A 20576-nucleotide genomic window follows, 5' to 3' on the forward strand; every position below is an offset into this window, starting at 1 on the left:
CCCTCATATTACTCGCATGATAATTGCCCAAACTGATTTGCACTTTCACAAAAGCTTGTGTGGACGCTTTGTATCCGGAGCGGAGCAGACGCTGCAGCTCCTGCAAATAAAAAAAAAAATAAAGCCAGCGCAGAGTGTGTGTGACAAACTGAGGATAACGAGTCACCTTTTCCTTCTTTCTTTTTTTTTTTTTTTTTTTTTTTTTTTTTTTATCATTTTGATCCTGAAGTCAGCGGCAGTGACCGCAGGCCTCCTCTCTGCCATTAAAACTCTTCACTGTCACTGCGCGCAACATATTGATAAAACTTTATTGACAAAATATTGACAATTACATACTTCTTGGAAGTATACTTTGTGTTAAAATTGTAGCAAACTTAACACAAACACAAAAATTATTTACATTCTGTAAAAGAGGGTTTAACAGAAACTGGAACTTTTAGCATTTCTGTACATGGAATACGCTCAGTGCTTGGAGTTTTTTTTTTCTTTCTTTTTGTCTTTTTCTGACCATTCTTGCCTTTTTAGTCCTTCGTAGCAACTTTCACTGGAGGGTCAAGTCCTGACTGAAGGCTGCATGAGGCCACAGCAACACATTGGTAAAGCTTTGGAGGTTTAAGGAATGTCCTGATACCTTTCCTTTCTTTTTTTTTCTTTTTTCTTTTTTTTTTTTTTGATCTGCAGGTGGTCTGATTGAAATTACAGGAAAAGTTTTGTGTGTCTCATCGAAATTCAACTTTTTGACTTTTCTTTTCTTAAAAAAAAAAAAAACACTATAACGCAGCACCGCTACTTCATATGTTTTCACAATCACTTTTACACGATTAATTAAAGACTGCACACTTGGTAAAAAGGAAGAAGCACGACATCTCTCAATTTGAAAATAGAGTTAAAAACAAAAAAGTGATCTCTATTATTATTATTTTTTTCTTCTTGGTTGGAGAAAACTTGTCAAATTAAAAAAAAAAAAACAACTATCAGGAAAAAACTAGACCATGCAATTCAAGTTTTACAAAAGCTGTTTGGTGTTTTGGTATCTCGAGTGGAAACTTAAAAAAAAAAAATTAAGGAGAAATAAAATTTAAAAAAAAATAATTCTGTAAGTGCAAAACGTCCAATATGGATTGGATAAAAATAGAATGGGGTGGTGGATGGGGGTGAAGTGGCGGACTGAGACTGTGTTCCCGGCTCCAGCAGCGCCAGGCGGGCTTCTCTCGCCCTCAGCTGCCGATCTCCACATCTGAAATGTGGCGTTGGCTTTGCACCCTCTCACTGTCTCTACGCGGCATCCTTTATCCGTGTCCTCCTTCATTCAGACGCTCCTATAGTCTCTCTCTCTCTCTCTCTCTCTCTTTCTTTCTCTCTGGGTTTTTAATCGTCCGAGGTGACATCGATTTCCTCCGGGCTCGCCTGTTTCGTCGCCAGTCTCCACCGGTTTATGTGATGCGATCCTTTCTTCTTCTGCTGAGACTCCGAGCCCTCCTCCTCCAACTTCTGCCGCTTGAACTTCGTCCTTCGGTTCTGAAACCACACTTTTACCTGGCGAAGGGGGAAGGGGGGGGGAAGGAGAGGAGCGGGCGAAAGAATAGAGGGGGAGGGAATAAAAGACTGGTATCAGTATCAGCAGATAAACCGCAGCTGGCCAGTGCGTAAAAACCACGCGTAAAGAGGAGAAGAGGTGAACTCCAGACGACAAGCGCCAGAGGAAGACAAGAACTTTTGTTTTTCATTTTAATTCCAGGAAAATGCGGATTTAAATGACTGTTTTGGAATAATTGGTGTAATTAATAATAGGAAATGACAGTATAAAGAGCGACTTCAGTCATCACAAGGTCACTCCTTTTAACTGTTATTATATAACAGGCCAGTGTTCCTCTCCTGCACGCTTTACATTCAAACCGACACACGCAAACAGAAATAAAGGCAGAGGGACAACAATTCGCTTTGTGTTTGGAGAAACTTTAACGTCTCGTTTAAAGCAGAACAACTTCATTTTAAAGTAATATAATAGGTTTAAAAATAATGATAATTAAAATGAACTATATTTAACTTGTTTCTTTTTTGTGTGCCTCACACACTCTTTGAAATAAGGTCAATAATCGGGGAATTAACTGAATCGATAAATGTGGTCACTGTGTGGCTCCTTTTCAAGCTCCTAAACGGAGAGCGAGGTGCGTTTAATCAGCCTTCAGTGGACTAATTGAAGTAGGTGACGGTTCATTTCTCTCCTTCAGCTCCTCCACAGGCCCCGCCGTCCGCCGCACAAAGGACAGGCGGCATCTCAAATATGGCAGAGGGAACCCGGGGAACCCGCCTCGCGCTTTGTATCTCCAGCCCCATAAAATGGTTAACTGGTTAATTTGCCCTCCATTTTGAAAGGCAACATTCTCCCCCCCCCCCCACCCCCCTCCACCCCCCCACCCACCCCAAAACAAAGTAATTCAACCCCTCCTAAAATGAGGTTAGGCCCATACAATGAGGGTGGATTCGATCCAGCAGAGAAAAGCCTCTGTTTCCAGTTGACAGCGCGCGTTTATGGAGCCCCGTTTAAACGATTTAATAGGTGATTATTTCAAATTATTGTTTAGTAAACAGTGCGGCCATTCTTGGGGTTTGGTGCGTAAATGTCCAGCCGAGCTTTAAAGGCTCCGTGACGCACGGCACCACGTTAAAGAGGGAGAGAAAAAGGAAAAGAAATGAAGAAAACAGCGCGTGGAGTCCTCGAGACGTGACCTTTCACAGTAACAGTGAACGACTTTCAAGAGCGACGAAACGCATCCACAAAGCAGGCTGGAGGCGCGCGCGCGCGGCGGCAGGTGAAGGCGAGCAGCAGGTCTTCTTACCTGAGTTTCTGTGAGGCTAAGGCTGTGCGCGAGCTGCTTCCTCTCCGCTCCCACCACGTAATGGTTTTTCTCGAACGCGTGCTCAAGCCGCAGGAGCTGCGAGGGCGAGAACGCTGTCCGGATTCTTTTGGGCTTTCTGGCCAGCGCGTTGTGCAAAAGGAAGCTCTCTGGACTCGTTTCATTACCTGGGAACGAGCACAAAACGCAGCTTTGGTACTGTGTTTGATTTATTTTTAAATAATAGTGACATTTCCACAGCAGACAGCAGGCCCGAGCAGCTGCCAGACAATAGCGACACGGTGACATTTAAGAATTATTATTATTAACAATAATGCTGAAGTCTGGACAAAAACCAAAGAATTAACCCGATCGAAAAGGCGCGTTTTGTAATTTACTGTTTAATTTGGAGATTTCTTGACGAGACGTGTGTGCGTCTCTGAGCAGGCAGAACGAAACAAAACAAAGAAAATAATACAATTCGCTTAAAATGAAGGCTGGTTTGCAGGCAGTCTAAAAACCTGTTCTGAAATTAATCTAAGACAAGTCAATATTAAAATGAATCGTAATGTTGCTTTTATTCGAAAAAATACAATAAATCTGTAAACTCAGCGAATAAGAAAAATATTTTAAACGTAACGCAGGATGAATAGAGCTACTAAAAATGATTAAAATCTGAATTTAATATTACTCTTTTAAAATTAATAATAATATAATTTTAAACCCATTTAGGAGTATTTTTTATTGTCAATTTATTATTGTGAAAAACCCCAAAAAACTAAACCAAACCAAAACGCGTCTTTGCGCTGAAACTACGTCAAAAGTCCTTAAACTGCACAACAGTCCTGCTGGGTTTGGATTTTATGTGTGAATGTAGATCATATGCTATAAATAACCTGCAGACTAACTGTGTACAAACATGTCACAATTTCTGCTGGTCTTTTTTTAACCCCTTGAGCAGCAGCGTGCACCTTCCAGCAAACACTGCTCCATCTGGGTTATTTCACGGGATTCGTTAATGACGAATTTTATCGTGAAATGTCACTTTTAGTTAAGTGTTTGTTTTTGCTGTTGCGGATTATGGCCTTTAAAACAGCTCTGCTGAAGCTTACACGCAGCTCTCCGCGCTTATATGGACGAAATAAATAAAAAAAAACAAAAAACAAAAAAACAAAAAACGAAAGTTGGCGCTTTTCGTGCGTAAAACTGAGCCGAACCAAACACTTGGACAACTTACCTTGAAATCTGTGGCCCAAGTACCTATATCTGTGTAATAACCAGGGGTAGAAAGTTGAGGGGTCCCTTTGCTGGCTGGCGAAAAGCGGGTGCGGACTGTGTGAGGATGAGAGCGGGTGCGCGGCCAGCGCGTGCGGCGGCGCCACCGGATGCACCGGGACGGCGGAGTTCGGCGGATGCGAGACCGCCTCGGCGAACACCAAGTCCGGGTTCGAGTAGACGCCCCTGCCGCCGGAGTGGAAGCCGTTCAGAAAGGGGTTCATCTGGCCGGAGTTTGCATAGCTGAGAGCCGCGGGCCTGATGGGCTCCTCGGAGCGGGACGCCGGTACCGGATTATCCTTCGCCACTAAAGACTCTATCGTGAAACACCTCTTGGGTGTGGGTTGAAACATGGTCTGATAGTCCAGATTCCCCAGTTTCAAGTTAAAGTTGTCGGAGGCGCCCTTGCTTTGAAAAATACTCCACACCCGAGAAAGGAAGGGAAAAAAAGGAGGGCAAAGTTTCTGCGCAAAGTAAATAAGTTGAGAAAAGGCGGCGAGCGTCGAGAAAAAAGCCCAAATAAAAAGTGGCCGGCTGCTCCCCGGACTAATCCATGGATGTGATCGCTTTCCTCGCCGGCTTCGTGCAGGCAGATTTGTTAGTTCATGAGCCTAATTAGCGCTGCAGCCCCATAAACATCTTCCTCTGAAGGCTGTAATGGCATGGTGATTGGCCGCCGCCGCTGCTGCTCGCCTTAAGGTGGAGAGAAGAGGAAGACGCTTAAAAAGTGCGTCAATGGGGAAGCAGGGGCGCGGAGAGGCGGACTCGAACGCGCAACACGGAACGGATTCGTCCAGAGAGGAGCCCCCGCGTGCGCGCGGGTGCGCACGCACGCACGTCCAAATAACACTCACTTCGAGAGAGGGGAAAGAAAAAAAAGAAAAACTAGAAATACCGACGCGCATGCACGCGTCTCCGGGACGTTTAATAACACGTTGATCTGAAAAGCTGGAGATGTTGTGCGCGTTTGCACGTGGGGCCTGTGACAGGTTCAGTGTTGTTACCACCAGCAGCTGATTGTTCTTTAATTATGCACAACAATGTTCCGCAAATTGCAAATGAGCTCTTATTAAGGTGGGATTTTTTTCCCCCCACAGAAGACTCGCGTGCGGAATCTAACTTCATCTTTAAATGGACTCATTGGTCGTTAAGAAATAATTTCTTCTCGTGTTTTTATTTCATTTTATTTATTCTACTCTTTTAATAAATTGTACCAGTCTCTTGGATGGTTCAACTTTCAGCCTTTTTTTTTTTTTGGGTACACAACTTCGAGATGGATAATATTCAACAACACACTGACGTGTGAGATTTAATGTGTGTGTGTTTAAGGGAATTGTGTACCTGTGCGGTGTGGCCTCCACACACACACATCTAGGAGAAAACACACACATCCAGAGGAGGACAGCGCAGAGTTCCCGAGCCTGCTGGGAAATGAACTGATGAATCCTGACACACACACACACACACACACACACACACACACACACACACACACACACACACACACACACACACACACACACACCGCTTCAACACAGAGGACAGTCATTTATTTACAACCGTATTTTGTTCCGTTTTTGCGTTTTGACCCTGAACACAACACAGTTTAGATTTAAAAGAATTGATTACCGGGAAAATTAATTCTGAAACCAATGAATTATTATTATTATTATTATTATTATTATTATTATTATTATTATTATTATTATTATTATTATTATTATTATTATTATTATTATTATTATTTAAAATAAAAAAACTGAAATCAAATATGGAATCAGCAGCAGCCAATAAACGCGCGCGTACACCGACACACACATTACTACTGGCTTTATCATGTTTAAAACCTCGTTAAGTGAAGTTTTTAGAATATCTCTGCTGAAACTTGTACATTTATAGATTGGTGTAAACTCGATGTATTTTTTTATTCATATAATCTTCTATAAAAAAAAACACGTCCTGCTAAAATATCAACTGAATTTATATTACATATATAATTTTTTTTTAATTCAGTATTGCATATTGTGGTCAGTTCATCATATATAAATACAAAATGTGTAAATATATATGAAATGAACGTGTCGTTCATGGACTGAACGCGGTGCGTTGCCGAGTCGTTCCCTGGCTGTTCCTCCTCTCTCCCGCCGCGGCGTCTCTCCAGGTTTATTCCCACTGAGCCGCCGGAGCGTCTGTCCTCTCCACGAGGCTTTGGCGCCCTCCAGCGGCCACGAGCAGAAACTGCAGGCCGGAACACCGCTCACGTAACTCCTCTTTCAGGTCATCTGTATTTCATTACTCAATTACTCAAAATATAGATTAATACAAAGTGATTCAGAAAGCTTCAAAACAAAAACCTCTCTTTTTTCTGGGTTATGTTTTGAAAAGTTGACATTTCCACTCATTAATTTAGTTTTTATACTTACTAAACATTTACATTGTGCTTAAAATGTTACTAATTTAATATCCCTTTGAGATTTTTTTTTTAAGATGGGAAGAAAATGTAAATTTAAATTCAGAGCATAAGAGGAAATTGTGAGATTAGTTTGAATGAAGACTCTGGCTTGATGATTTATTTCTCCAAAATAAAAAGCAAGCTATTACATGTCCAGCAAGTGGAAAGACAGTTTGATGTGGATCATTCACACATTTTTCAGGGGGAAATGAACAATTTAGACAAATATTTGGATGTGAAATCCTCAGGGTGCTAAATATGTCAAACATAGGTGCATGATGAACACGATGGTGTGTCCCATGTGGTTTTGGTAGGCTGTGTTTTGTGATTGTACAATAAAATTTGTTCTCTAATAAAGATTGAAGCAGAAAAATAAAGATTCATGTGGCTGAATTTGAAACGCTTGTTTGACCTGTGTGAGGAAACTGGAGAAAACAACACTACTGCAACACTGATTATTCAGCCTCATTAATATTAATATTCAATATTAATATCCCACTTAATATTCAAGATGGGGACATTTGAAGATGCGCTGTACTTCGATTTGCCGAATTTAATGTCTTGGAAAAAAAAGAAGCTTCAGTTGCAGCTTCAATACATTTTAATCACAAAAGGAGACCAGGTTTCAGAAAAATACACCAAGGAAGACTCTAAAGCGGCTGAAATGTTTCAATAAAAACCCACTGGAGACTGAGAGCTGGAGCAGGCGAGCAGCCGGTCATCTTTATTAATAAAGGCTTTATCTGTACACATGCAACCTGGCACAACAGCGCCAACCGCAGGGAGATAGAAGCACACACTGGATGTCAGGAGAGACCGTTTCACACTCGGGGCATGCACATCAAAACGTTTTAGCTAAGTTTCCATTTCTGTAAGGAGTTCAGCATCTCATGTCGGGTGAGGAGCAGAGGCGGCGAGCCGGAGCCGCCGCCGGTCTGTCTGAGTGGAGTCGTCATGGAGGCAGACGGCGAAGCGCTGGAGTTCGCTCTGAAGGTTTTACAGCTTGATCGGTTGTGAAGGAACTCCGTTAAATGAACCACCGGGAGCGCAGGCCAGGCCGGGGACGCGTCTGAACGAGGCCTTTCTGCACACGTCTGTTCACTAGGGGGCGTTTTGTTTGATGAGTCAAAAGAAAAAGAAAAAAACTAAAACTAAAACAAAATAAAACCTTGTGATTATTATTGGCTACAAATATTTAGGTTTAAAGAAACGACATGTTAGAAGAGAATAATGTAGCAAATCTGTCTGATTGAGTACTGGATTATTAGGTTTTTTATATTTATTATTTCTGGAAGCGTCGCGGGGCGGGGCTCAGCGGCGCACGGTGGTCCAGCCGTCGTCGTCCGTCTCGTTCTTGGTGCGGCGCTGGCCGTCCTTGTCGACGCGCCAGCCCTTCTCTCCCTCGCCTTCACGGTCGCGCTCGCGCTCTCGCTCCCTCGGCCGCTCCCGCTCGCGCTCCTCGCGTTTGTCGTCGCCTCCGCGGCGCCACGAGCCTCCTGGGGGACACAACGTGGCGGTCAGGATGCGCCAAAGGTAGAACATGTTGGTGAACTCTGGTCCTGCAGACCGTCACTGAGCACTCGATGCAACGCCGCCCTCTGCTGGCGGAAAACATTAACTTCCCCACCCGGCTTACCCTCTTCCTGCTCTCTGGGCGGGCCTCTGCTCTCGCGATCGTCACGGCGGTCTCTGTCCCGGCGGTCGCCGCGGCGAATGTCGTCACGGTCGCGGCGGTCGTCACGGCGGTCATCGCGGTCACCACGGTCGACGCGGTCGACGCGGTCGTCCCTGCGGGAGTCCCTCCAGCTGCTGCTGCTGTCGTCCGTGCCTCCTCGTCGCCACACCCCCTCCTCTCTGTAGGACACACAAACCCCATCAGCGCCACGGAAACGGCTCCACATGCCAGCAGGATCGTCACGGAAACGGCTCCACGTGTCACAGCAGGATCGTCACGGTCAGCCGCACCTGGGAGGCCGGCGGTCCCGGAAGCGCTCGCTGGGCCGCTCGTCGTCGTCGTCGTCGCCGTCCTCGTCGTTGTGCGAGCCGCCGCGCGGCGGCCCCCAGCTCTCCTCTCGAGCTTTCTCACGCTCGCGCCAGCCACCTGAACCACAACGACACGCTTCAGCGCCAACATCCAGAGGGGGGCGGGGCCTGCTTCCCTCCTCCCCGACCCGCCCAGACTTACCGGGTCGGCCCAGCGGCTTCCACGGCTTGGCGTCGTCCATGCCGCGGTCGTCCATCCGGCTCCGCCCGCCGCGGTCGTCGTCCCCCCTGCGGGGGCCCCAGTCGTCGTCGGCCCCGCGCCGGGAGCCGCGGATGTCGTCCATGCCTCTGCGGGGGCCTCTGTCGTCGTCGTAGCCGCGCCGCGGCCCGCGGTCGTCGAAGCCCCGCCGGGGCCCGCGGTCGTCGTCCAGGCCCCTCCGCGGACCCCGGTCGTCGTCGAACCCTCGGCGGAAGGGGCGGTCGTCGTCCAGGCCTCTGCGGGGGGGACGGTCGTCGTCGAAGCCCCGGCGGGGGCCTCGGTCGTCTCCGCCGCGGCGAGGACCGTCGCCCCGTCTGAAGGGCGTCTCCTTGTCGTCCCGGTCGTCGTCCCGGCCCTCCTGCCTCCAGTCCCTGCAGACGGCAGCGGGGTGTCAGAGGAGGCCTGCAGGAGGCGCGGCGAGCAGCAGCAAGGCGTCGCCAACACTCACTTCTCAGGCGCAGAGCGGCGCCACTCCGACTCCGGCTCGCCGTCGCCGCGCTTCCTCCATCCAGACTCCTCCTTCTCCGGCCAGTCCTGCAGCAGCGGCAGCAGATCTCAGTTAAAACTCCGCCGCTCCTCCGTCAGCTGCTAAACGAAGGAAGGCTATTCCCGGACCTTGGCCTTGTCCTCCGGCGGGGCCCGCCTCTCCTCCTCCCGGCGCCGCTCTCGCTCCTCGATCTCCTGCTGGCGGGCGCGCTGCTTCCGCTCCTGCTCCTCCAGCTTGCGGAGGCGCTCCTGGTACTCGCGCTCCTCCTCCTCGCGCTGCTCCTGCTCGATGCGCTCGCGCTCCTCGCGCTCTGCAACGTCAGAAGACACCCCGTACTGAAAACCGCGCGGCGGCGCGACCGCCATCGGAGGACGGAGGTGGACGAAGGAAGCGTCCACGTCTCTCATATTCAGGCTTCATCAACTTAAATGAGTCACCCTTCTTGAGCTGCTCCTCGTGGATGCGCTGCGCCTCCTCCTCCTTCTGGCAGTAGTAGGCCTTGCGCCGGTCCTCCTTGCGCTGCCGCTTCCTGTCTTCCAGACGCTTCTTCCTCTCTTCCACCAGGCGCTCCTGGAAGGCTTTCAGTTTTTCCTTTGAAGACGAGAGAGCGAGTGAGAACCAGCCGCCGCTCGGCTGGAGCGCCGGGGGAAGAGGCCCAAGCCTCCTACCTCGTAAATGAAGCTGCGGGCGGCGGTGATCTTGGACAGGAAGTTCTCTTTGTCCTCCATCATCCGGGACATGCGCTTCTTGTGCTCCAGAGCCTTCTCCCGCTCCACCTTCATGTTGCTGATCTGAGGGGGAAACGTCAGCGCTGTTTAGATTTCGGTCACGCGATCGTTTCACGCCGGCGAGGGGTTCACGTCTCACCCTCTCCTCCTCCTGCAGCTCCCACAGCTCCATGTCTTTCACACGCTGCTCCTCATAAGCCTTCTTGATCAGAGGAATCTCCTCCAGGCGTTTCGCCCTCTCAAAGTAGTCGATCTGTTCGGCCAAACAAGAAGACAGTGAGTCTGGATTCCAATCTTACACGGCCGCTGATTGAACCGACTGATCCTCCTGTTACCTTCTTCTCTTGGTTCTTCAGACGCTCCTGAAGCTCCTTCTTCTCCTTCTCCAGCTGCTCCACCTGTTTGGCCATGATGAAGTCAGGATCCAGCTCCTCCAGGTCCTGCAGGCAAACAGCTGTTAGTTTCTTCTGAAAAGGAATCACTGAGAAAACTCTGGACGATGTTTATTCTTTACTCTACCTCGATGTCGATATCCTTGAAGGCCTTGGCTCCCAGCTCGGTCTTCTTGATCTGCTCCAGCCGCTCGCGGACCGTCTTCTTCTTGATCTGCTCGTGCTCCTGCATGATGCGCTCCTTCTCCCTCTCCTTGGCCTCCTGTCGCAGGCGCTCCTCCTCGGCCTTGCGCACCTTCTGCATCTCGGCCTCGCGCTGCTCCAGCTCCTCCTTCTCGCGCTGGATGTTCAGGCTCTCCAGGCGCTCCTTGCGCTCTTCGATGGTCTGCCTGCGGGCCAGGATGCGCTGGTGATCCTTGCGGGCGTTCTTCAGGTAGGCAGCGATGGCCTGCTGGTTCTGTTCTTCGCGTTCTTGCTGAAGAGGGGGAAAATGTGGACCGTTTAAGAACAGATGAACTTTTGAAAAAGGACGAAAAATCACAATAAGATAAAAGAGTCAGGATTATGAGGGCAAACTCACCAAGATGGAAGCTGGCTTGATGATGTGGATGGCTTTAGCCAGAGAGGCGGACATGGCAGTCAGCTGGTTCCTGATCTGCTCCGACGGCATGTTCTGCAGGAAAGGACCGACGGGAGCATCCTCTTTGGTGGAGTAGTTCAGGTCTGAGCCGAAGCTCAGAGTGCGGGAGCTGTGGTCGATCCGGACCTTTAGAGAGGAAAACAAAAGGTGAGGCCGAGCCGCACATCCCATCATCACTGATCTGACGAGTTGGGACTTTCTCTTACTTGCAGGTCACAGTGTCGAGCTGCATCCACAATGGAGCGCTCCAGCTGAAAGGCGTCCACAAACGGCACCAGGGAGGCCAGGCGGCTGAACTCGATGCTCTGATAGATCTGTGCAACCTGATTAAGAGAGACCGGTGCGTTTTAGAGGCACAATCTTGAATCGTGTTCAGGAAAGATTTAGAAAAGGAAACCTAGAATCACCTGCTGCAGGAGCCTCAGGATGGTGTTATTCTGCAGGTGTGGCACATACTGCTGCAGATCAGGCTCTTTCTCAGCTTGATCTCTCACCCAGTTCAACACCTGGAAGCAGAGCACACACACTCAGTGTGTTGGTGGGTTTTTTATCTCCTATTTTCCAGTTTGCATCTGCCACACGGCGCTGGACGGCTTACCTTGGTCACTCTTCCACTCAGCTTCAGAGGATGAAAGTCCACCTCCAGCCAGTTGTACAGCTCCTTCACTTCAGGCACCACATACTGCAGCAAGTTGAATCTCACCTAAAACACAAGCAGGGCATCATAAACCCATTAATGATTTAGTCAGTGAAGAAACTCAGCTTTCGGTGTTTGATAAACACACACTGAGAAGGCTGTTTTTACTGCGGATCGTACCATATCATTGATGAGACTCTGGCGGGTGGGTGGGGACTGCAGGCCCAGGAGGGTAGCCAGCCTGCGGTGTTTCTCCACAATGATGCCGTCCATATCGAGCAGCCGAGCGATGTCGGTACGCTCGGGGGTGATGGGAATAGACAGCGTTGCCAAGAGGACTCTGGTGGACATCCTGAGAACCGGGACGAACAAAGACATTGATTATCACGTCGTCACAAACATCAGAAGAACTCTGGTGCAGTTTTAAGGAAATAAACAAACCTCTGCATTTCTTCTTGAGTCAGATTCTTTCGCATCTCCCTGGAGAGGTGATAGAGGCGGTGGAGGGTGCAGGAGTGGAAGAGAGCATTTCCAGACTTCCAGAACACAGTGGACACCTTGTTGTAGTAGTTGGCCATCAGCTGGGGTTTGGGAGGCTTCTTGGAGAGAGCAAAGAGGCCATGGATGTCCTCTACAGCCTTAAAGGCTTCCTGATGAGGGAACAAGAAAAATGCGCTTTTAGTAGAAACGATGTAAACAGAACACGTGAAAATACCTTCAGTAAACTTTCTGTCCAAGTTTTTAACTCATGTAGAGTAAAACTCTTTTAATAAGCACGTTTTACAGTGACTGAAGATTCTGTTCGACAGACCGACCTGCCAGAGCTCCATGCTGATGGCGCTGTCCAGCTGCACCAGACGCGTCTCCAGATGCATGGACTGACTCTCAGGGTTGTTCAGGTTGATGGCTGTGCTCTGGTTGTGGTGGCGCTGGATCTGACCCAGATGCATGCGCAGGTTGTCGCACAGCTTACGGAATTCTGCTTTCCGGGTGTACTGCAGGCAGAACTTGAAGGCTGTGGGAAACATAAGGGCAGATGTTGATTTGAGACATGACTTACACAAACTCCTGACCTCACCATGTTTTTTTTTATTACTGTGACACCCTACAGCTTTAAATTTAAAGAAAAGATGACTCAAAAAATGAATATTACCCATTGTGATGGCAAACTAATTATATTAATTTCCAAAATTGGTACAGAGTGTGTGTCTGTCTCTACCTTGCTGGGCGATGTCATGATAAAGACGCTCCACTTTAGAGTTGTTTCTCAGCAGGTCCAGGCACTGACGGTACGACTCCCACAGGAACTTGACCCAGGGAGTGAGCAGCAGGCGATCAGTTCGGTCCTGAGTGTCCTCTCCACTCACAGCACTCAGGAGCACACTGGAAAACACAACAAACTCCATATTCACTATTCAGATTTAAAATCGTAACAAACTTAAGAGTTTGCGGCCTGAGCCTCCAGCTTCCAACACGCCTGCAGCGTTCCACCATTCCCTATGCTTGCTCATGTGGAATTGTTTGGATTTTTTCTGTTTGAGTGCCTTGAAATAACTGTTGTGTCCAGTCCAGCAATGGGCCGGGCTTCTGTTAGAGGGACGGGGCGGCCTCACCTCTCTGGAGTCTGGATGTTGTCCAGATCCTCGATGTCCAGGACCATCTGCTGGGACTCCTCCTTGGCCGTCTCCGTCTTCTCCTCTGCCAGCTTCAGGTAAGCCCTCACCACATCCTCCAGTGATTTGATGTTGACCTGGGCACACAAAGAGAGGTTACTCCCATGTAAACAGCACGCTTCTGAGTTCAAACAGCACAGATTTCTCCCCACGTACCTGCTGGCAGATGTTCTTGTACTGGTAGAGACCCTCCTTGGCCAGGTGGCTCTTGCGCAGATCCACGCAGAGCTCCAGGTACTTGAGCATAATGGGCTCGTGGATCTTCTGCCATGTCCGATGTTTCTTGCTTTTGATGACATCGTACAAAACATCCAAGGCTGGCTGCTTCTTGCCAACCTCGAGAAATTCTGTGCAAACCGATCACAGAGTTAAAACACTAAAATGAGCCAGCAACATTACATTTGTTTAAAGATACTCTCCGGTGTTGTGGATTAAGCGGTTTGCCGGATAACACGCCCTCGTTCTAGCTTGCGATAACAAAAGACACTGGACCCGACAGAAATTCGTAGCTTTCCTGGCAAACACCATTCAACAGTATCAACAATATAGTTTCCAAGTTTTACTGCAGCATCTATTGTTACCAACAACAGCGACGGGCACTAAAGAACATCAGTTAACAGGGAAACTAGTTCTTCCGAAACACCGGAGTCAGGCCTGTTCTGTGTCGCAACGATAATCAAGTATCAGATCTGCCCGACACAGTGATTACCAGGCGCTACATTACTGTCACAGCACTGAAGCAAACTCAGAAACGTTCATGTTTAAGCAATATCAGTAATTTAGAGCATGACTGAGCTGGTTAAAAGCGCAGGCCGGCTCCTGCTAGCAAAGGCCTCCGCGCCACAGATAGCATTTAGCCCGGCGGCTAGCTGCTAGCATGACACGTATGGGACAAATGAAAAAAGGTGCTTCCGCTCACCGTTCGCTCGTTTGAGAGCATTCTCTGGCCGCTGGAAATACGCCGGCATGTCGGTGGCGTTCTACTAAACCTCGGAAACGGATGACTTAGAGAAAAATGTGTGGAAATTTCACCAGTCCATCCGAGCCACGCTCCGACCCGCTAAGAGAAGAACCTCGTGAGCGAAGCACCGGGGGTTGCCATGTGCGATGCGGCGGCATCCCCCTCTGACAGCGCCCGCGTCAGCATTACCTTTGTGATTGTTTTACTAAGATAATATTCAGTTTTTTCATCGTTTCACGCCTTTCTGTTTAAAATGGGTTTAAAGCTTTCTGTCTAAGTTTTCATTTAAGACAAATTATCTTTTCTTTTTTTATATATACAGATAATGTGCCAATTTATTCTATTTATTCTGTGTGGAGCAACTGTTCAAAAGAATCTCCCTCTGGAATTATTAACAAAGAATTTCAGTATATACGTGCCACCAGCTCACGCCATCATAACAAATAGATAATTTAAGGAAAGAAGCCCCTGAAAGTGGTTTGAAATCCCCACAGAGCCCAGAAGGAAGCCACAGACACCTCACAGATGAACAGAGATAGTCAGTGCTGCTACCTTTAACAGTTCACAGGCAATTCTACACATTTATAGCAAATACAAAACAACATGCAATTTGACAGTCATGTATTTTCAAAATCTTTATTCCAACATAGAAAAACAGTCTGCAATCGAATCCAAGTTTTTCTAGATGAGATGAGATGAGATCAATCAGTAATGTCCTTTCTTCTGTATATTGTCATAAACCAATAGAAATGTGACCATACGTTTAAAATAGCATGAAAATAGAAGAGGATTTATTTGTTTTTGGAAAAATGCTTCAATATCTAATATGTAAATAACTCAGTCTCAGTAAGTCACGTCATTACCGGAATTTTTAACCAACATGGCAACTTAAACTGCGCAAAGTTCCCGGATTTTCTCAGTGAAGGTACGTTCAATTACTTCACAAAAAGTGGTATTTTCCAACTCCCATGGTGTTTCAAGCAGAAGCGATCACCGAATACCTGTGGCATCTTCTAACTTTTCTTCTTTCAGTTGGCGTCGGTCTGATAAAAACAAATATGAGGCATATTTAACGAACCTAAATCTTTGTTCATGTGCAAATATACTGCACCCTTATTCAATTTTGTATAAAAAAAGGGGGGTTAATCCACATCAAAAAACATTTTGCGTTTCACTGTGGAGTTACTGTTCAAGCGGAAATTTCTGATCAACGCAAATAACAAGAAGAAAGCAAAGCAGCTGCAGGGAAATAAATTATTTTGCATTTATATTGATTTTGTTAAAAAGTATGTTGTATGTTTTCTTGGGTTTCTTGTGATTTTTTCTGCTATGTTTTAGTTTTGGTTTTGGCTGTGAATGTTTCTATTTTGGCCATTTGTGCATTGGAAATGTTTATGTAAGAGTTATCTATTAGTATCATATAATGAAAACATCTCTTTTTGAACGTCAGGAAGAATAGTAATCACTACTGTGGCAACAAGTGGGGACCATGAAACAATAAACAGTAGCAACAATATATTTTTTTTTATTATATGATTTTACTTTTTGCGCATCAATGAAGTGTTGAGAAAGAAACTTTACGATGTGTTTTGTCAATGTGTTACTTCTCAAAAGGTACTTTGAATATTTGAACAGAATATGATTGATTATGTTTTGTCTTTAATGTAAATATATGAAGCATATTACTGAAATATTTTTTCTTTTCCTGTAAAAAAAACTTAAACTAATTTCTGTTGTTCTGTGTATTTATGTAATGTATCAATTTTAAAACAGTGGATAAAACTCAAATTCAAATTTCACAGAGAATTTTTACAAAGGGAGCAAAATTTAATTTTTACTTATTATTTCCGTGGTACAGGAACGCAGCATACCGGCGTGCTGTGATTGGCTGAGAGCAGCGTGTCCCGGAAGAGGGAAGAGAGGGAGGAAGGTGTGTTGACATCTCCGGAGTCCACATCAGGGCCACAGACGGTTTTCAGCTCTTCGTCTGTCGACTTAAATCCTCCCAGCGTCCCTCTGTGACTCCTGAAGCTCCCCGGAGCTTTCAAGGTGAGCAGGCGGCTCTCTGTGGGTCTTCCAAGGCGTCTGAAGTCTGCTCCCTGTCCTGTGTTTCGGATTAACTGGTCTCCCCGGTAATTGGTGACCGTCTGTCTTTCGCGTCCGTCGTTTGTGCTGCTTGTAACAGCAGGTGTCAATATAAGAATCATAAAAGGTATGAGACTTTGAAACATTTCTGTGGCGTTTTAACATTTGCTGTTGCTAGTAACAACCGCGGACGCTGAAGGAGGTCGGTCACCAGTTAACAGGGAAACCAGATAATCGGAAACACCGGCTGACCCGTGGCTCTGAATTCCTCCAGGTATGGGACATGGCAGCGACTGAAACGCAGCTGATGTTGAGCGTCGGGCTAATCGGTGAGTTTGAGCCCCTTGGTTGTGAATTTCTGGTGAAATGAGCCGCTCAACATTCAGCTGCAGCATCACATGACAGCAACGTGACCCAGAAGTGTCCCTCACTGTGTGAACATCCTTCCTGTGTTCGATTCCCACCAGAGAAAGATGTGAACGGAGACACGCTGTGGGTGTGGTGCTACCCGTCAGTGGGCTCTGACATGAGGCAGGTCCTGCTCAGGAAGTGCTGTCTGACACAGGATGGCCGGGACTTCCACACCTTTGTCTTTGGCCAGTTTAGTCGTACCTGGTACTACATCAGCACGGTGGAGGTGCAGGAACCCACTGCCCTGAACAAGGTACTGTGACATGATCTGCATTTGGTGTCTCCATATGACTTAAATAAATACAAAAGCATTCAAGTAAATGATACTGATGTCTTAGGGGTTTGAATTTAATAACCGGGAGATCATCAGTGCATGCCCCTGTGTTTGGGAAACGTCATGTTTCCCTCTGTTGTGGATGTATTTCTACTAACAGCAGGTTTTTGATAAAGGTTTCAGTTCAAACATGCCAGCTTTTCACGTCAGCTCTCGCTGTATCTAACAGAAAACAAGAAGCAGAAAGCTACGTGCTGCTCGCTACACATAGTCCCCCTCTGAAAACTGAGAAATCTTTCTGTTTCCACATTAGTTTTCTCATAAATCTCTGGATTTGCTTTGCACAGGATAAACATGGTCGTACTTAAGGCCTTCTAATTTGTATTCTGTTCAGCTATTTTTCTTTTTTACTGCAGATACTCCTCCGGGTAATTTAATTAGAGTATTTGTTTTGATTTATGTTCTTATTTCTCCTCTTATGTTCCCCCTCCAAGGTCACTCATTTTTCAATAGTTGTGACAGCAAAAGACTTCAACCCTGAGAAGTACGCTGCGCTCAGCCGGATCCTCTGCAGGTAACGAGCAGCAGATCCAGCTCCTCGCCATTTAGCGGTTTGAGTGGGACTCATGGAGGGAAGTGTCGTCCTCAGGATGTACGTCAAACACGGCAGCCCGGTGAAGATGATGGAGGCCTACATCACCGTCCTCACCAAGGGAATCTGTCAGAGCGACGAGAACGGCTCCTTCCTCATCAAGGACTACGACGTCCGGAAGGCGTACCTGGCAGGGTCCATCAAAGGTCAGACGCTCCGGTAGTTCAGGGCTGAGTCGCACACTTGAACGGGGAGGTGTGAAATATAAGGCTGGTGGTCCAAAAGTGAAGCCATACACTTTTAAAAACTGATTTCAGCATTCATAGGATTTGATGTGATGTGAAATCTTTTTGAGGAACAGTTTTAAGGAACAATGTTTTCATTTTCAGTTTCTTTTGTAACTACAAAACGATCCTGACAGCCTTTAGCGTGGATGAAAGATAAAACGTTGGGTATTTCCTCATTTAAACAAAAACCACGACTTGCCGTGAGCGTCAACGTGCACGTGACTGTCTGTCCTCCTCTCAGACGTGGTGTCTCAGTTCGGGATGGAGACCATCATCCTGTACACGGCGCTGCTGCTGAAGAAGCGGGTGGTGGTGCACCACCCTCGGATCGAGGCCTTGCTGGAGTTCACTCGGTGAGCGTCGACCTCGCCGTGAGCCTCTGACCCCGGACCGGCGGCCGACCGTGACCCCGCCCCGTCTCTCCTCTCTTCCAGAGTGCTGCCGGCTCTGACGTGGCACAGGAAGGACTGGTCCATCCTGCACCCGTACGTGCACCTGGCTGACGCCGAGCTGGAGGACCTGAAGAAGTGTCCCGGTGCGTCTCCGTTCGCGCAGCTGACAGGAAGCGGTCTCGTCTTGCAGAGTCCGCTGCGGTGGAGCGGCGAGAAAACCGAGTGTTTATTCAGCCTCTCCTTCGCAGCGTACGTCGCCGGGTTCGTGGATCCGGAAGTGAGCAACAGATCGGACTTGTTCGACGTGTTCGTGAACCTCCCGGAAAGCGTCATCACGGTATCCCAGAGCGCCAAAGGTACGGTGTGGTGGAAGGAGCGAGCGGCGCGCACCGACTCCCTCAGACTGACGCCCGGTGTTTCACCGCAGAGGCCATGGCGATGGGGAAGCTGCACAAGGACATCGGTCAGCTGATCGTCCAGTCGGCCGAGGACGCCGAGCGCTCCGACAGTCAGGTCATCAAGGTGAGAACTCGCCGTCGGCTGTTAGAGCCGCGGCCGCCGGTCTAACCTCGCGTTCGCCCGCAGGACATTTCTGTCAAGACCAGAGAGCTCATCTCCAGCCTGGTGACGCTGGCCGATGAGGGCCAGGACTCCAAGATCACGCTGGAGGGCCTGAAGCAGCGCCACTTCCCCCCGGCCACCGAGAACTTCCTCTTTCATTTGGCGGCCGCCGAGCAGCTCCTACGGATATGAACTCTGGTTTTCTACTGAGGCCGTGCAGCCGAGATGAGCGTCGGTCTGTCCGCTGAAATCCTGACGCGAGGAGCAGAAGTCTGAGCAGCATCTCATTTTTAATACAAACTGTCAATATGCAACGTTTTCCCAGAATCAAACACACCACAGAGATCGATTTTTCATCAGAAGCACGTCAGAAAACACACTTCCTGTGGAGCGCCAGTGTAAACATGCTTGAATCCTCCCCTGGCAGACGGCTGAGACGGGTTTAATAAGCGGATAAAATGTTTCAGACAGGATGAGGTTCAGGTCTGAACGGTGGGATCAGTGGTTCAGAACTCAGCTTTGGATACACATTTCATTTATGCACAAAATGCGGCAGGTTTTTATTCTTTTCTCAGTTTTATCTGCGACTTTGATTCCAAATTGTTTAATCTAAGCCTATGGATTCATACTTAGTTGATTCCTTAAAAGTTAAAAAGTCAGTCAGTTTGAGTTCCGGAGATGGTTTCTTTGTTTCACCGACGCTTCCTCAGTGGAAAGCCCTGTGTTCCCTTTAAACGCCGCCATGTTTGTAAGGAGGATGCATTTGCGGGATGAGCGGCAGAGCCGACGTTGTTACACCCCAGATGGTTTGGTTTCCCTGGATTTCGCTCGTCTTTTATTGGTGCTTCTCAAATTCTGCCGCTCATCCCTCAAATGCACGTGCCTTACAAATACGGACATAAACAGACTCCTCAGTATTATGAGAGTTATTGTCAAATGAGATTATTACAACAAAGAAACAATCCACCAAACACCAATTTCTGACTTCATGTTTCTTAGTTTACATACTGAAAGAAGCACATTAGCTCTTTTCCCATTTCCAGATGCTCATGGACAAAACTCCATTTTCAAACTGATCTACGCACTTTTTTTTTTTTTTTTCTTTTTGGCAACTGCAGAGTAAGCACAGTGAGTCCAGATCAGATCTCTGTGGAAAACAGCATTTGGTCTCTTCAAGCTGCTTCTCGACAGTTGTTATCTTGCAGCGTGATCCTGTGGAGACAATGCTCAGCTGCTGCTGCTGCTGCTGATTAATTAATTCCCCATTAACTGTTCGGTGTAGTCCTCGCATCACTGCTCGAGTGAAATTGCACCGTTCTGTTTATTTTGTATTTTACTAATATCTAATATTGCCTCACAACAAGCAGATGAAGCTTGTCAGCCTTCATGTTGTCAGAGATTTTTATTGCATTAACCGTTTTTTTTTTTTTAACTCCATTACTCTCCATATTGCCAAACAGACGGCTCGGTAATTCAGGTGAGACAGCGAGTGCAATACAGAGAAACGACCATGTAAGTTTAAAAAAAAAAAAAAAAACCTAAATGTATTTTCATGAACTGATGTAATATTTGCTACAGATGTGTCTAATATTCCAACAGAATAAATTTAATATCAAAAAGTGGGCTGAGACTGATGGGAACGTGGATACG

General features: G+C 47.4%; 3 protein-coding genes across 3 annotated transcripts; 1 reads left to right on the forward strand and 2 right to left on the reverse strand.

The window, feature by feature from the left end:
• Nucleotides 1-926: 926 nt before the first annotated feature.
• Nucleotides 927-4781, reverse strand: emx2 (empty spiracles homeobox 2). Its single transcript, XM_030106409.1, has 3 exons — nucleotides 4075-4781; nucleotides 2841-3025; nucleotides 927-1536 (listed from the first exon to the last, which is right to left on the reverse strand). Exons 1-3 carry the CDS (start codon nucleotides 4463-4465, stop codon nucleotides 1369-1371), a joined length of 744 nt encoding a protein of 247 aa, XP_029962269.1. The 5' UTR covers nucleotides 4466-4781; the 3' UTR covers nucleotides 927-1368.
• A 2481-nt stretch (nucleotides 4782-7262) lies between these two features.
• eif3s10 (eukaryotic translation initiation factor 3, subunit 10 (theta)) lies at nucleotides 7263-14443 on the reverse strand. The gene is made up of 22 exons (XM_030106407.1): nucleotides 14283-14443; nucleotides 13520-13710; nucleotides 13304-13440; nucleotides 12910-13073; nucleotides 12506-12705; nucleotides 12132-12340; nucleotides 11871-12042; nucleotides 11652-11756; nucleotides 11461-11559; nucleotides 11260-11376; nucleotides 10994-11179; nucleotides 10541-10888; nucleotides 10357-10461; nucleotides 10161-10274; nucleotides 9962-10084; nucleotides 9731-9884; nucleotides 9422-9603; nucleotides 9255-9340; nucleotides 8750-9177; nucleotides 8530-8665; nucleotides 8201-8418; nucleotides 7263-8060 (listed from the first exon to the last, which is right to left on the reverse strand). Exons 1-22 carry the CDS (start codon nucleotides 14329-14331, stop codon nucleotides 7876-7878), a joined length of 3708 nt encoding a protein of 1235 aa, XP_029962267.1. The 5' UTR covers nucleotides 14332-14443; the 3' UTR covers nucleotides 7263-7875.
• A 1793-nt stretch (nucleotides 14444-16236) lies between these two features.
• On the forward strand, nucleotides 16237-20370 carry dennd10 (DENN domain containing 10). Its single transcript, XM_030107360.1, has 10 exons — nucleotides 16237-16373; nucleotides 16684-16738; nucleotides 16877-17073; nucleotides 17589-17668; nucleotides 17744-17892; nucleotides 18215-18326; nucleotides 18408-18508; nucleotides 18614-18721; nucleotides 18793-18887; nucleotides 18951-20370. The coding sequence occupies exons 2-10, from the start codon at nucleotides 16693-16695 to the stop codon at nucleotides 19116-19118; spliced, it is 1056 nt and encodes a 351-aa protein (XP_029963220.1). The 5' UTR covers nucleotides 16237-16373; nucleotides 16684-16692; the 3' UTR covers nucleotides 19119-20370.
• Nucleotides 20371-20576: the final 206 nt, after the last annotated feature.

The sequence above is a fragment of the Salarias fasciatus genome, chromosome 13 (genome assembly GCF_902148845.1).
Source record: "Salarias fasciatus chromosome 13, fSalaFa1.1, whole genome shotgun sequence".
NCBI classification, from domain to species: Eukaryota; Metazoa; Chordata; class Actinopteri; order Blenniiformes; family Blenniidae; genus Salarias; species Salarias fasciatus.